The sequence below is a fragment of the Poecilia formosa genome, unplaced genomic scaffold (assembly GCF_000485575.1).
Source record: "Poecilia formosa unplaced genomic scaffold, Poecilia_formosa-5.1.2 Scaffold80, whole genome shotgun sequence".
In the NCBI taxonomy this organism is placed as follows: domain Eukaryota; kingdom Metazoa; phylum Chordata; class Actinopteri; order Cyprinodontiformes; family Poeciliidae; genus Poecilia; species Poecilia formosa.
The window spans coordinates 951,412-966,320 of NW_006800019.1; the positions used below are offsets into that span (position 1 = coordinate 951,412).

Sequence of the window (14,909 nt, forward strand, 5' to 3'; positions counted from 1 at the left end):
GCTCAACCATACTTGCTCAACCATACTTGCTTTACAATAGAAACAAAACTGCAACCAGTTGCTATAAAGATCCTGTAATAAAAGGTCTGAAAAATAAACTGCAACTACAAGGTTTCCCTCACTCATTATAAGCCTGGCGGGCCACCAGGCTTTACTTGTGCCCCCATCAGGCTTAGCATTGTGAATTTAAGTTTTTAGCAAGTTGCTTAGCAAGTTTTCCGGGGGAAACACTGAACTAAAAAGTTAGTTAACTATTGTAAATTTATCTCATGGTTTTCCAACTAAACTATATATTTGTCTCTTACAGGATTCCAGGGTCCATCAGACCTCCTGGTATGTTTAACCGTCCACCATTCCCTCCTCAATGGCAACCCCAGGGTCCAGGTCAAAGAAGATTACCCCAGCCTGGCCTGGAAGCGATGGGCATTAGACAGAACCTAAACCATGGTGTTAACATGCAAGGCATGGAGAACCCACACACCATGATGCCAGGACATGGAGGAGAAAACCTGCAGGCACTGGGTCAAGGCCCCCCACCGCAATTCATTGAACTGAGACACAACTCACAAAGGCTCCCCCTACGGACTCAGTTTATGCCCAGAGCACCCCAGCAAAGACCACGTCTCTTTGTCCAACAGCAGGATCTGGCTCCGTCTTATTTCCAGCAGCAACCCATAGCTCAAGCCGGAGGGATGCAAGCAGATGGAAGTGGCGTCTCGCAGCTGGGAGTACCTCAGGGTGCTATGTCCGTCCCAGGTTTGCTGCCTTCACAGACCACTGGAACAGTATCCCAACAGCCCCACTTGCAGACTCAGGCAGCCGCTTCCAAATCCGGCATGCAAAGTTCCGAGCAACAGAGAGTTGGACATCAAGGATTGGTGACTGAGCCTCCGTCCGAAAGTGTAGGGCCCTGCGAGGAACTGCCAGAGCCGGACCTTGAGGGTCTCGGTGACGGATCGGGGGATGGCGGCGTGGAGGATGAAAACGATCTGACTCTCGACTTGGATCCTGACAAAGGAGACGATGACTTGGGTAACTTGGACAACTTGGAAACCAACGACCCTCATCTGGACGATTTGTTAAATGGCGACGAGTTCGACATCCTGGCTTACACGGACCCCGAACTGGATCAGGGAGATCCCAAAGATGTCTTTTCAGATCAGCTGCGGCTGGTAGAAGCAGAGAGCGAAACACCTTCATCGGTTGCAGGATCTGCTCGCTGTAAGGTTGAAGACAGAGGTAAAGATGAGCCAGGGCAGAAGCGTTTAACGCTTTCCCAGAAGGATTCTGCTACCTCAGTCCAACCTGTTGCAGAAAATGCTGATCCTTCTAAAGTCAAAGTAGAGGACAAATGTCTCACCCCTCAGCTGCAAGCGGGACAATCTGCGATCAAAAATGAAATGAGAGGGGCTGTGTCGATACTTCTCGGAGGGACCGGTTCAGCAGCCAAAACGGAGCAAAAGGAAACCCAGCAAGCCTGTCTCAGTTCTGTACGGCTCGGTAGACTGCAGTACTCCATGTCTGGACAAGGGGATCCGTTTTCCCCTGGCACCCCACATGGGGACATTGGGGACGATCCGCTGGGGCTGCCAGATGTCGGGGGCCAGCACTCTCCTGCAGTAGACCTGGCAAAAGTTGAGAGCTCTTTAGATGGTGAATTGCCGCTTCTCATCCAAGACCTCCTAGAGCACGAAAAGAAAGAACAGCAGAAGCAGCAACAGTTGAGTTCCCTTCAACAGGGCAGCATCCCCGCACATTTTCCTGGCCTCTCAAGTCAACATCCAGACCCGCAGGGAACCGAGCAACTGATTCTGCAGCATCAACAGCCTCGTCCGCCGGCGCAGGGAATGATGGAACAAGCGGGAATGGTGCCGCGTGCTCCTCACATGATACAGCAACAGCAGAGGATGATGGGGCCGGGAGTGGTGCCTCACCCTCACATGGCAATGGCTCACCAGCAAGCCATGATGAGGACGGGGCAGCCGGGAATCCATGCAGGCCTCGGCCATCAGCCTCAACCGGTGGTCAAGCAATCACCGCTGGCCAACAACTTCTTCCCAGATAAAGGTGAGGAGAACGACTGGCACCGGCAGTCTGTTATGTAAAGTTTTGTTTTAGTTGATTGTGAAATTTATCACCTAGTTGCAGATTTGGATAAATTTCCCGCAGATGACATCATTGATCCCATTGCCAAAGCAAAGATGGTGGCTCTGAAGGGGATTAAAAGAGTCTTGGCGCAGGATCCGACTATGGTTGTTCCTCCTGGGATCAACAGGTATTTTTGACTTTCTTTGTGTTAGGAGCTTTTCACAGTAAGTACCACTTAAGGTAAAGTGAAAAAACTTGTCCCAATAAATATACTACCTTTCAAGTATTAATAGTTCTTCATTATCTAAGTTAGGGTTGGGGTTCAGTTAAGTTCAGTCAGATTAGAAGAGGCATAACTTCTTTTTTATTTTATTTTTGCCTCTGATTCTCTGGACTTTGACTAGGCCATTCTAACTCATGAATATGCTTTGATATAAACTCCTCCATTGTAGCTCTGGCTGGATGTTTGGGGTTGCTGTCATTTTGCAGTCTCTGCTCTTCTTCCAGTATTCCACTGTATTTGGCAAAATCTCACTTCCCATCAGCACCAACCAGCTTCTCTGTCCCTGCTGATGAAAAACATCCCCATAGCATGATTCTGCCACCACCATGTTTCAACATGGGAATTTTTTTTTCACCCCCTCACATTTGCTGTGTCTCCTACTTAGCTTTTAACCAACTACAAGTGGGACTTCTTGTAGCTTTCTTCTAGTCAGGCCAGATTTGGGAAGTTCATGTCTCTGAATACCTGAATTTTCTGGATACAGCTGTGGTCAGAGGTAGCAGCTGGTAACTTGCAATGTTTTCATTTTATTTTATGTTTTTTTTTTTTTTAAGGCAACAAGTTTCTCTGCTTGCCCAGCGGCTGGCCTCTGCACCTGGTGCAGATCCTGCTCAGGCTGCACCCGGACCGCCAAAGGTATTCACTTTTCTGTAAAGACACATTATTTTGGACGATGATTTTTCATCCAAATTATCATTAACGATCTCTTCCTTTGTTCAGGAGGGAGAAACAAGTGATCCCGTCCAGACGAGACCCAATCCTCCTCAGTTTGTGCAAGGAATCATTAGTATGTTTTACATGCAGTCTTTCTCTGTAGAAATGTGCTTTTATTGAGTTTGAGTTATCTTGAGCGCGAGCTACAGTTTCCTCTTCTGTTGCAGACGACGCAGAGCAGCACCAGTACGAAGAGTGGCTCCTTCACACCCAACAGCTTCTCCAGATGCAGCTGAAAATTTTGGAAGAGCAAATCGGAGTTCACCGAAAGTCGCGCAAAGCGCTTTGCGCCAAGCAGCGCACGGCAAAGAAAGCAGGCAGGGAGTTCGCAGAGGCCGATGCTGAGAAACTGAAGTTGGTCACCGAAGAGCAAAGCAAAATTCAGAAACAGCTCGACCAGGTTTGCAGAATAAAATCCCTGGATTTCACATCGGACAGCTAAACTGTTGTAATATGTATGAATTAATTATTGAAATAATTGTCAACTAATCTAGTAATCGATTAATTATCAACTGGAGTAGTCAAAAAGACTATTTGATGAAAAATAAAACATATTCGGGGCAGTAATTAAACCAAAACATATTTACATTTTGCGTTTAAGATAAAAGTATATTTTTCTGTAAACAAATTTTAGCCAAAGCTGCACAGGCTGCAGTTTTAACTTCACCGAGTTCTAATTTACTAAAGGAATAGGCAATAAAAGTTTTGTTTTCTCATATAAAGAATAATCATTACTAAAATAATCTTCACTTTCAGCCCTGATATATAATAACATTTTTAAATATTCTGTTGTAGGTCCGCAAGCAGCAGAAGGAGCACACCAACCTTATTGCAGAGTACAGAAGCAAGCAGCAGCAGCATCAGCAGAGCTCTGGTCTGCTGAACCCAGCTCATCCTACTCAGGGCGGGCCCTCTCACATGTTTCCTAAGATCCAGGGGCAAATGATGATGGGCCAGCAGGGGGCAGCGGTAATGGGGCAACACCCTGGCATGATGCCTCTGCGGATGCCCCAGGCCCAGCCCTTCATGGGGGGTCCGCAGCAGCAGCTTCCGGCGGCTCTCGGAGCTCCTGGTCCCAGGGTTCCGGGACCCTCTGGAACTCCGGCTGGGTTTTTCCCCCAGGGCGCCCCGGTACAAGGGGCGGACCCCCGGCTTCTTCAAGAAAGGCAGCTTCAGCATAGGATGCAGATGGCAAAGCTACAGCAGCAGCAGCAGCAGCAGGCAATGATGTGTCAACAAGCGATGCCACATCCGAACCAACAACCTGGTCTAATCCCTCAGTCACAGCCGGGCATGATGGGAAGTCAACTCATGGCGCAGCATCAAGCAGGCACCCAGCAGGGAATAATCGCCACGCAGGCAAATCAGCAGAGCATGGTGCAGGTTCAGCAAGGCATGGTGGGAGGTCAGCCCGCTGCGCCACCAGGACAGCCCATCAACCAGCCTGCGGCCATGATGGCAGCACAGCCGAGGCTGATGGTTAATCAGCAGCCGAGGCCCCAGCTGATGATGGGCCAGCAGGGCGTCACCGGGCCCCCGGGTCACCCTGGTCTCCGTGGAGCCCCGACTCAGATGACTCAACAGCATCAGAACATCCTCGCTCAGCGCATGCTTGTGTCTCAGCAGCAAATGGCCCAGCAGAGACAAGTGGCGCCAATGGTTAGCCAGTCCGGCCAGGACCAGGGTGGGCACTCGCAGCCCTCCACCCCGCAGATGGGCTCCTCGCCTTCAGCAGGGAGTAACACGCCGCAGCCGCAGGGACCTGCCGACGGCCAGAACTCGGCAGCCAAAGATGGAGGGATGTTGAGCCCTGATTCAAGAACCCCGCCACAGCAGAGCGGACCTTCCACTCCCAGTCAGATCTCACAGCAAGGCTCAGTGAATAACCCGCTGGACCAGGGCCGCCAGCAACAGCAACAGAATCAGATGTATTTAACTCAGCATCACCATTCAAATTCTCAATCAGTCCACGAACAACAAGCTGGTGGGACGGTGAACCAGCAAACCGGAGTTGTTCAACAGCAGCAGCAGCAGCAGCATCAACTTCCTGTTGGTGTCCAGAGGCAAGGCTCCGTCGGCGCTGACAAACCCAGCTTGATGAGTGTAAAAGAGGAGGGCAAACCTGTTGATTTCCACACCCAACAACAACAACAAAATGCTGCGCAAAAGCCACAGGAAGCAGGCATGCAACAGCAGATGATGGCTCCGAATAATCCCGGCCAGGCTCCGCCTACTGCTATGGGCCTGAACCCGCAGCAGCAAGCCCTGATGGCGCAGCAGCAGAAGCAGCAAGCCATGATGGGCATGCTGAGAGCTCATCAGCAAGGGATGATGCCACAGAGACCCGGAGTACCGCCAGCGCAGATCCGCACCACCATCAACATCCCAGCCATTATTGCCCAGAATCCTCAGCTGCGCAATCTTCCCCCGACTCAGCAGATCCAACACATCCAGGCTCTGATCGCGCAGAGGCAACTCCATCAGGGTCAGATGCTGCGGATGCCCGTTGGCCAACTGAGAGCCCAGGCGCCGCAGGGCGGGCAGCAAATGATGGGGATGGAAGCCAATCAGATGCCTTATGGAGGCAAACCCGGAGCTCTGGCCGGTCAGCAGCAGCCGGGCATGTTTGGCCAGCAGCCTGCGGTCGCATCTCAGGTGCAGCAAGGGATGATGGTCACAGGCCAGCAGCCGCAAGCAGGGGAGATGATGCAGCAGCAGCAGCAGCAGCAGCACATCATGAGAGGTCATCTACCGATGCCACATTCCCCGATGGAGCAGAACCGCATGCTGAGGCCAAATTCACCACGGCAACCCCATGTCAACTCCCCAGGAGATCCGCAGCGGCACGTGTTCAACCAGCCCCTGCAGCCCCCCACTCCCACCCAAACGCAGCAGCAAGCGTTAATGGCCGCCGCAGCAGGACGTGTCCCGGGCTCCCCGTCGCACGCTTATTCTCCCAGAGGTCCGTTTGGGATGAGCCCCGCCCACCCAGCCTCGCCCTACTCCTCTCACGCCTCCTCGCCTTCGGTCACCGACAACAGAGCCGGGAGAGGCAGTCCGTTCAGCCAGGTCAAGGCCTCTCCACTCAGGTCACCTGGAGCCAGGAGTCCACTTGACTGTCCAGGAATGAAAGTAGAGAGTCAGACGTCGAGCGGTGAGCCGCCTCAGACGGCCCCAGGCACGCCCAACGGGCCACAGAGAGGCATGAGCGTCCAGCAGGAGTTGAAGCAGGTCACAGAAAGCTACACTCAGCAAGGGGAGCAATGTAGGATCCCGATACAGAACATAAAGCAGGAGCCGAGGGAGGTTCAGTGTGACGGCTCCTCGGAGGCGCATCCAGGGGCGATAAAGAGAGAAACCTCGGGCGAAACCGTTTCCGCTGGGAACAACACGAGCTTTATTAACACCGGAAACGTACCCAGAGACCCGGAGACCCAAGGTCCCAGATCCGAGACGGGACAGCAGCTGCTGCAGAAGCTGCTGAAAACCAAGAACCTCCAGCTGAATGCGCAGAGGCCCTCCGAAGGCATCCACAGTGAGATCAATGGCCACATCAACAGCAAATTGGCCATGCTGGAGCAGAAGCTTCAAGGGACACCACGTAATATGGAGGTAATATTTTATTTTATTTTTTTAAATATTCGTACAGTGAGCATTCAGATCCCCACTAACAAAAGTCAAAGGTGTCTAGTTGGACAATGGCAAATTAAAAAAGTTAAGCCCAATGTCAAATTAATACATTTGGTACCAAGTTCAGGGAGATGTTCCATTATTTTTTGGGGGGCATTTCTTATATTTACCAGCAGCAAGATTTAATGAAAAAATCAGTCTCTCCATTGCATGCATTTCCTTGCATGTACAGAGATAATGGTGCATCCACATGTAGCCAGTTATAGCTTTCTTTGCCCCAACTGATTTCCTCAGTCCACATATATAGACCAAGATGAAATTGCAGATGAGCATTTTAACGATTAAATCGTTTCTACTTCCTCGTTCGGAGCGAAATAAATCTCTTTGTCTTTTCAAACTTTGCAGGATCTGCAGTCTCTAACTAAAAGGGCTCCAGTACAGAAGCCAAAGCGCATCAACAAGCCGCCTGGAGGCGGAGGGCCGAACTCACGGAAGAAGAACAAAAAGGAGGATGTCGGGAAAAGCGCTGAAACCCTAATAAAACAACTCAAACAGGTGAACCCGGCTTGAAAACTGCGTCTCCTGAATGATGGACTCCTAACACGTGGAAACCTAACGAACGTTTTCCCACCAGGGTCTGTCTCTGCTGCCGTTGATGGAGCCCTCGATCAGTGCCAGCTTGGATCTCTTTGCTCCTTTCGGCAGTAGTCCAGCCAGCGGAAAGGACCAGCTGAAGGGATCGTTTGGAAACGCAGTTCTGGACAACATCCCAGACTACTACTCCCAGTTACTCACCAAGGTATTTACAAGGCCGCACTAAACTCGCGCTTTGCGACGTCAAGAAGAAAGTCCTAAACGTAATTGTTTGTACCTGCAGAGTAACCTCAGCAACCCTCCAACACCGCCCTCCTCCCTGCCGCCGACTCCACCTCCGTCGGTGCAGCACAAGCTGCTGAACGGGGTGACCGCTGGCGAGGAGCTCCCTGAGAGCCAGAAGGACGCAGACGCAGCAGAAGAGCCAATGGGTAATTGCCGTTCACGTTTTAGGAGGTTCATGCTGGATTCCACACGCGCTTCATTTCTGTACCGTCGTCTTCAGATTCTGCTGCAGAGGAGGTGAAAAGCGTAGACATCCTGGCGGCCCTCCCCACGCCGCCGCACAACCAGAACGAGGACATCAGGTACAGCCGTTCATTTTGCTCCTAGTTCTCCGTCAGGTTGAAGTGAAGTGGTGTTGTTTTGGAAAGAGCTGACGAAATGGAGTGTGTCGTACCGGTAGGATGGAAAGCGATGATGAGGACACTCCGGAAACCATCATTCCCGCGTCGTCGCCAGAGAGCAACTTGGGAGACGTAAATCCACGTTTTCCTCACCTGCTGGAGCCTAAAGAGGAGGAGACAGAGAGAGCAATATCTCCCATCATACCCCTCATACCTCGCACCGCCATTCCAGGTATCTAGCTGCGTCTTCATTGTGACGTCACTCGTGAAGATTACCAACACAAAATTGTTTAGAGGCTTTGCAGGACTGCAGTATGGAAATTTTTCACATATTTTGCAGCATTCCCAGAAAACAAACCATTTGAAGCACCTGACAGCAAGACCGTTTCCATGGCCAACCACTGGGACAAGACCAAAAGCAATGAGGTGTCTGTTACCTTGACGATGTCATCCGCTGCAGCCAAGGTAATGGTTCACAACCACATTTTTTCCCCCTAGATTTCTTTTAAGTTGAGTTCAAATTTAGCTAAAACCTGACACTGACACTTTGTGCCATCAGAAACTTAATCATGTAATGATGGCGATGGCTCAGCTGCTCAGCATTAAAATGCCAGGTACTTATGAAGTCACGTACCCTCCGCAAATTCCTGAGCTGCCTGGAGTGGAAGGGACAGAGAAAGGACCTGGTCACTCAGGTGAGCGTTTTGTATCTTTCAGGAGAAAATGTTATTTATTTTTTTCCTCATTTCAGTCATCATATTCCAGGATGAGTTGCTTTCAGATTAAATTCTAGATTTGAATAGAGCTGCACAATACTGACAGGATTCAATAATTGGTGACTGTTACATTCCCTGCGCCACACATTCAAACTGTCCCTGCCAGTGATTTATCGGGCCAGATGGATAATCTTTCATTGTCTATTATGCCAGCATCTGAAATGGCTCTTGGTGTCTAAGATGCTTAGAGAGAATAAAAGAGAAAGATGCTGCAACGCTGCCGCAGATTTAAGCACACTTTTCTCCTGCTCATGTCCAGTGTTGAAACGATAAACATTAATCGCAAATCGGCCTCGTTTTGAAATCGGTTTGGTAGATTTTCTTTGCTATTATGTTAAAGTAAAGAAATCCAGCTCATATTTTAATTAAATCTCTTCAATCGCAGAGAGAGTCATAATAACTCATTGTGCCATTGTTTGTTTGGCACACCTGAACGATGAATCCATAGGTTCACACATTTTTTGATTAAACGTATATTCCTTTGACCCATTTTAATGTTGAGCGAACTTCTTGACCGAGCTGATTTACGATTTAGATTTTGATAGAATGTTTTGTTCATAGAACGGTGCAACAACTGTGAGATTGTTTTCGGGCGTGCCGCATTTGGTTAATCAGCTGACAGATTAGCACTGCTAATGTCAACATTGTTTTGTTCTCTAGGAGCATTGTGCACAAAGGATAGCACTTCCCTCAGTCAGGATGAGTGGCTGAGGCAGTTTGATGTTTCTCTCCCAGGCTGCACGCTGAAGAAACAAGTAGACATTTTGGCGCTTATCAAGCAGGTTTGGCACCGTCGTTCTCCTTCAACCTTTTCGTAGGACATTGTTCCTGAAAAGCTGCACATTTCACTTGTGCATCCTTCTTGCAGGAGTTCCAGGAGACGGACGACAAACCGGCACAGCACTGTTACACGACCAATGTCAGCGATCTGGACGTCCGCCATCTTCCCGTTATACCGCTGGAGGAATCGCCACCTCCTTCACCTTCTCCTCCTCAGCCTCCTCCAGCTCTACCAGCCATCGGCGAAGAGGCCGAATCACCCAAAAAGCCTGCGTCTCCGACTCCTCCGTCCTCCAGTCCAGTCTGTGTCCAAACCAAGACCGAGTCTGAACAGGACGCAGGTTCTGCCGTCGGTGCTCCTCCTCAGCCAGCGGATGTGCCAGAGTCCGAAGTTCTGGCTCCGGTGTTGAACACTGAACCGTCTTCGGATCAGTCTGATCCCACCGCGCCGCATGGGGATGGTAGAAGTCCCGTTGTGAAAGAGGAAGAGGAGGAGGACTGCGTTACTAAGCCGGCCCACTCTCCTAAAGACTCCCCCATCGCCATGGACTCGTCTCCTAAAGCTGTGAAGCAGCGCAGGCCCCTGTCGCCTGACGAGGAAGTGACGCACCCCAAAGTGAAAAAATGGAGGGGCGTTCGCTGGAAGCGCCTTCAAATCGTCATCACCATACGCAAGGGCGGCTCCAAGAAGGAGACCAGCCGGGAAGTGTCGGAGCTGATGGACCGCCTGCGCATCACCCTCCGACCCGAAAAGCTGCCCCGGGACAAACGCAAATGCTGCTTCTGCCACGAGGAAGGGGACGGCGCCACGGACGGTCCGGCGCGGCTGCTCAACATCGACGTGGACCTGTGGGTGCACCTCAACTGCGCGCTGTGGTCCACGGAGGTGTACGAGACGCAGGGCGGCGCTCTGATCAACGTGGAGGTCGCCCTGCGCCGAGGGCTGCGGACGCTCTGCGCCTACTGCCAGAAGACCGGCGCCACCAACAGCTGCAACAGGCTGCGCTGTCCGAACGTCTACCACTTCGCCTGCGCCATCCGGGCGCGCTGCATGTTCTTCAAGGACAAGACCATGCTGTGCACCCAGCACAAGCTGAAGGGCCCCAGCGACGACGAGCTCAGCACCTTCGCCGTCCTGCGCCGCGTCTACATCGAGCGGGACGAGGTGAAGCAGATTGCCAGCATCCTGCAGCGCAGCGACCGCATCCACCTGTTTCGCGTCGGCGGGCTCATCTTTCACGCGATCGGCCAGCTGCTGCCCTCCCAAATGGCCAACTTCCACTCGCCCACCGCCATCTTCCCCGTCGGCTACGAGGCCACGCGCATCTACTGGAGCACGCGCGTGCCCAACAAGCGATGCCGCTACCGCTGTCGCATAGGCGAGGACGACGGCCGCCCGCTGTTTGAGGTGCGCGTCCTGGAGCACGGCATGGAGGACCTGCACTACCGCGACACTACTGCTGAGGGTAACGACCACGGTCTCATTCAGAGCGCTGCTAAAGTATTCACACCACTCACGTTTTTAAATATTTTGTCATGTAACAAGAAAGGAGAATGTTTCTTCTTTTTTTTTCTTTCTTTTTTTTGGGGGATTTTACCAAGACAAAGTAGTGCATAAGGTAAAAGGTAAGGAAAATTATTAAGTCTGAAAAGTGTGGTGGGCATTTATATTTAGCCACCCGAGTCAATATGTTGCCAAACCACCTTTTTGTACCATTAACCACTGCAAGTCATTTAGTCACATTTAGGCTTTATTCTTGTGATGGATTTCCAATAAGATGATCTGGACTTGGACTAGGCCATTATTAAGATTTGTATCCCACGGTATGATGCTGCCATGTTTCATTATAGGGACGGTGATCAGTGTTTTATTTTTTGAATGTACAGTTGCTCCCCAGTATTCATGAAGGTTAGAGACCACAGCCTTCCACAGAAAACTATAATCCGTAAATACCTCACCCTCCCTCTAAAAACACTTATAACTGCTTAGTTTAATTGTTAAAGATACTTTATTATGCTTTAATAAGTAGAAACTGTCCTGGCACTACCCCAGAAGCTAATAGTCATCCTAATCTCTGCTCTTTGGGGGAAACAGCCATTCAGTGCCAAGGACAATCAGTGTCACTCCTGGATTGGTTGCTTTGCAAATGCCAACCAATAGCATATTAATTGGCGTCATGTCCAGGTGTTTCAGCTTCCCGAGCTGCGTTTTCTCTTAGATATTCTTTACGAGACAATTCACAGACGGGCAGAAATTCAGTTTTTATTTTATTTAAGCAGAACACCTTCTTGACTGGTTTGCCTCGCTCTGCTTTAAGCCTTTGTGCAACCAGTGAGGCCTTCGTAGAACAACTGTTCTCATGCTGAGACAAAACCAACAGGTTAACTCTTTACCAAGAGAGCCCTGTAAAACAAATTGGTTATTGCTGATTTTTTATTTATTTATTTATTTTTTTTACTTTTTGGCTACGTGTCCTCCACATTTCTCTCGGTTTTATGTGCGGTAAAACGTAAGAAAAAAACATCAATCACTCTCCTACTTTACAATGATGATGGTTTCCGTCGTGGCAAAATATGAAGAAGTGAATTCTTCTGCAAGGCTCTGGATATGCAATTTACTGACGTTAAGCTTGAGATCCTTTGCTGTCATGGAAGTAAAATCGTCCTCTCTCCTCCCCCCACCCCCTCACCCCCCTCGTTCTGCAGGAATCTGGGACCGCGTCGTTCAGCAGGTGGCTAAACTCCGAGATGATTCATCCATGTTGAAGCTGTTCACTGAACATGTGAAGGGAGAGGAGATGTATGGACTCACCGTCCACGCTGTCATGCGAATCACCGAGTCGGTAAGAATCTGTTCCCCCCCGCCCCCCGTTTTGATCCGACGGTGACTCATTGTTGATCTGAGGGCGACAGACAGCGCCAGACTAAATCCCAACACCGTAGCCGCCACTTTTCAGAGAACTGTTTTGTCAGATCCGACGTGACTGAAAGCTGCTTTCTTAACGCTTCAGCTGCCCGGAGTTGAGAGCTGCCAGAACTACCAGTTCCGATATGGCCGACACCCTCTGATGGAGCTCCCACTCATGATAAACCCCACAGGCAGCGCTCGCTCTGAGCCAAAGGTTGCCACACAGTGCAAAAGGTAAAAAAAAAAGAAAAAAAAAAGCCTCGTGAGCTACTCTAAAATCATAACAGTGGAAGATGCGAGTTTCTTTTTCCCATTGTCATTAGTTTTCTTTCAGTCATGTTAAAGTCAGTCCTAAAATACCTCTTCTGTGTGAATCTGTGATCACACACGACTTAAATCGCTCATCGTTCTCTCTCTCCGTCCGCCAGGCCTCATACTCTAAACAGCACCAGCGTCTCCAAGGCATACCAGAGCACCTTCACCGGGGAGCTCAACACTCCGTACAGCAAGCAGTTCGTCCACTCCAAGTCCTCCCAGTATCGGCGTCTGAAGACGGAGTGGAAGAACAACGTCTACCTGGCGCGGTCTCGCATTCAGGGCCTGGGGCTGTACGCTGCCAAGGACCTGGAGAAGCACACCATGGTCATCGAGTACATCGGCACGGTCATACGCAACGAGGTGGCCAACCGCCGCGAGAAGATCTACGAGTCACAGGTAGCCCAAGGCTTTATGGGATTGAAGGTCATGGAACGGCTTTTGTTTAAGAGACGTACCAAGCAAATATCAATTGTTTCCAGTTTCTTAAAACAATCGTTTCCCCACTGTAAGCAGTCTTTAATTGCTCATATTAAGGTGTTATGGGCAAGAGGTGACGTCACACTGTGTGTGAGAGGAAATTTATTGTAAAATAGTTTTATCATTCTGAATGACTTTGAGCTGACATTTTAAACCGTCCTTTGCACGTTGTATAAAGGGATTTGTGAAGTTAGCATTAATAAATGTAAAAAAAAAAGAATATCCTTACTTAGCTTAGGTCTGAATTACCCAAAAGACTTTCAACATGTTCCATAAGAGACAGAGTATACAACGAAACTCTGCGGCCTTTCTGTTCTCTGCTGGTGTTTTCTCCAATTTGTCCCCAGGTTTTATTGACAGTGGGACCAGGGCTTCCCCCAAAAAACATGCGAAGCCTGGTGGTCGGGGGGCACCGAGGCGGTCCACCGGGGTTTTGTATTAAAAGATGTTTAGTTGACAGGAAATGTAAAATACTACATTGTTACTGGAAGACATTGCCGACAGTACTTTAACCCACAACGATACAATCTTAAAAAGAAAAATACAATCAAAATAAATATCAATGATTTGCACTTCTGTTAAATCCAAATTAAGTCATCAGTTAGTCGACTGAAAAACACAACACGATGCTGATCATCACATTTCGAACCGGCCCAAGGCATAAATGAACTATGAGAATATCAGTGCTTTTTGCATTTGATTCCGCCAGGGGACATTTTCTACCTTTTCAACACTTCATTTTTCCTCTTATAGATCCTGAGTCTATTTGTTTATCACATCGCTACTGCTGGCATGTGCTGCGTTCACTGGTCGGGAACAGACAGGATTTTTAGGTTTTCAATCAATCTCTCGCTTTTCAAGGCCAAGAAAGAAGTTATTAGCTGAGTTATTGGTGCATATGGAATGTATTTGTATTAATGTCGCTCCTTTTTGCCGTTAATTATATTATTTTACTGCGTGGTGTAGTAGATTATTGTCCTGCTGGATCGGTAAAGCTTCGTTTTCTTCGTAGAACCGAGGGATCTACATGTTCCGCATCAACAACGAGCAGGTGATCGATGCCACCCTAACTGGCGGTCCGGCGCGGTGAGTATCGATCGAGTAAGAAGTAATAAAAAACTTTTAAAGTTTTGTTACCAACTTCTATCTTTTTTTTTTCCGGCCCCCTAGCTACGTGAACCATTCCTGCGCCCCCAACTGCGTTGCTGAGGTCGTGACCTTCGACAAAGAAGACAAGATCATCATCATTTCCAGCCGCAGGATCCCCAAAGGAGAAGAGGTGACCTGAGATGTGCCCGCTCCCATTCCCGTTGCTTGTTGTGTGAGAAATGGCAGCGTTTTTCACTTTCTCGTTCTCTCGTTTCCCTTTCAGCTGACGTACGACTACCAGTTCGACTTCGAAGACGATCAGCACAAGATCCCCTGCCACTGCGGGGCCTGGAATTGCCGAAAGTGGATGAACTAGCCAGGAGGAAGCGAAATCGGGAGAGTGGCCCTCTGCTGCTACCACAACACTCCTGCGCCAAAGCCTTTGAATCCTACATCGCCAGTGCATAAGCTGTTCTGAAAAGACACGGAGGAAGGCAGTCCTCTGCTAATAAAAGACTAAAGTGTTGACATGTTGTAGCCAAAGGTCTGAAGAGCATTAATCGTTAAAAAAAAAAAAAAAAAAAGAAAAAAAGAAAAATACTGTTAACTGCTACTGTGGATTTACT

At 49.4% G+C, this 14,909-nt stretch overlaps 1 protein-coding gene across 4 annotated transcripts in view; it reads left to right on the plus strand.

The window, feature by feature from the left end:
• kmt2d (lysine (K)-specific methyltransferase 2D) overlaps positions 1–14,867 on the plus strand; it is a 34,426-nt gene extending 19,559 nt beyond the window's left edge. For 3 of the 4 annotated variants that reach the window (XM_007556596.2, XM_016673668.1, XM_016673666.1), the window contains exons 35-55: positions 308–2,067; positions 2,143–2,275; positions 2,926–3,007; positions 3,092–3,158; positions 3,253–3,485; positions 3,881–6,697; positions 7,121–7,270; positions 7,350–7,514; positions 7,593–7,740; positions 7,815–7,896; positions 7,995–8,167; positions 8,276–8,400; positions 8,495–8,630; positions 9,372–9,493; positions 9,580–10,957; positions 12,198–12,334; positions 12,503–12,633; positions 12,828–13,113; positions 14,207–14,280; positions 14,365–14,473; positions 14,567–14,867. In XM_007556596.2, coding sequence (XP_007556658.1) covers positions 308–2,067; positions 2,143–2,275; positions 2,926–3,007; positions 3,092–3,158; positions 3,253–3,485; positions 3,881–6,697; positions 7,121–7,270; positions 7,350–7,514; positions 7,593–7,740; positions 7,815–7,896; positions 7,995–8,167; positions 8,276–8,400; positions 8,495–8,630; positions 9,372–9,493; positions 9,580–10,957; positions 12,198–12,334; positions 12,503–12,633; positions 12,828–13,113; positions 14,207–14,280; positions 14,365–14,473; positions 14,567–14,659 — 8,401 coding nt within the window. In that variant the 3' untranslated portion in view covers positions 14,660–14,867. The remainder of the gene's footprint in view (positions 1–307; positions 2,068–2,142; positions 2,276–2,925; positions 3,008–3,091; positions 3,159–3,252; positions 3,486–3,880; positions 6,698–7,120; positions 7,271–7,349; positions 7,515–7,592; positions 7,741–7,814; positions 7,897–7,994; positions 8,168–8,275; positions 8,401–8,494; positions 8,631–9,371; positions 9,494–9,579; positions 10,958–12,197; positions 12,335–12,502; positions 12,634–12,827; positions 13,114–14,206; positions 14,281–14,364; positions 14,474–14,566) is intronic. The other variant, XM_016673669.1, reaches the window with a different exon arrangement.
• The last annotated feature ends 42 nt before the right edge of the window (positions 14,868–14,909 follow it).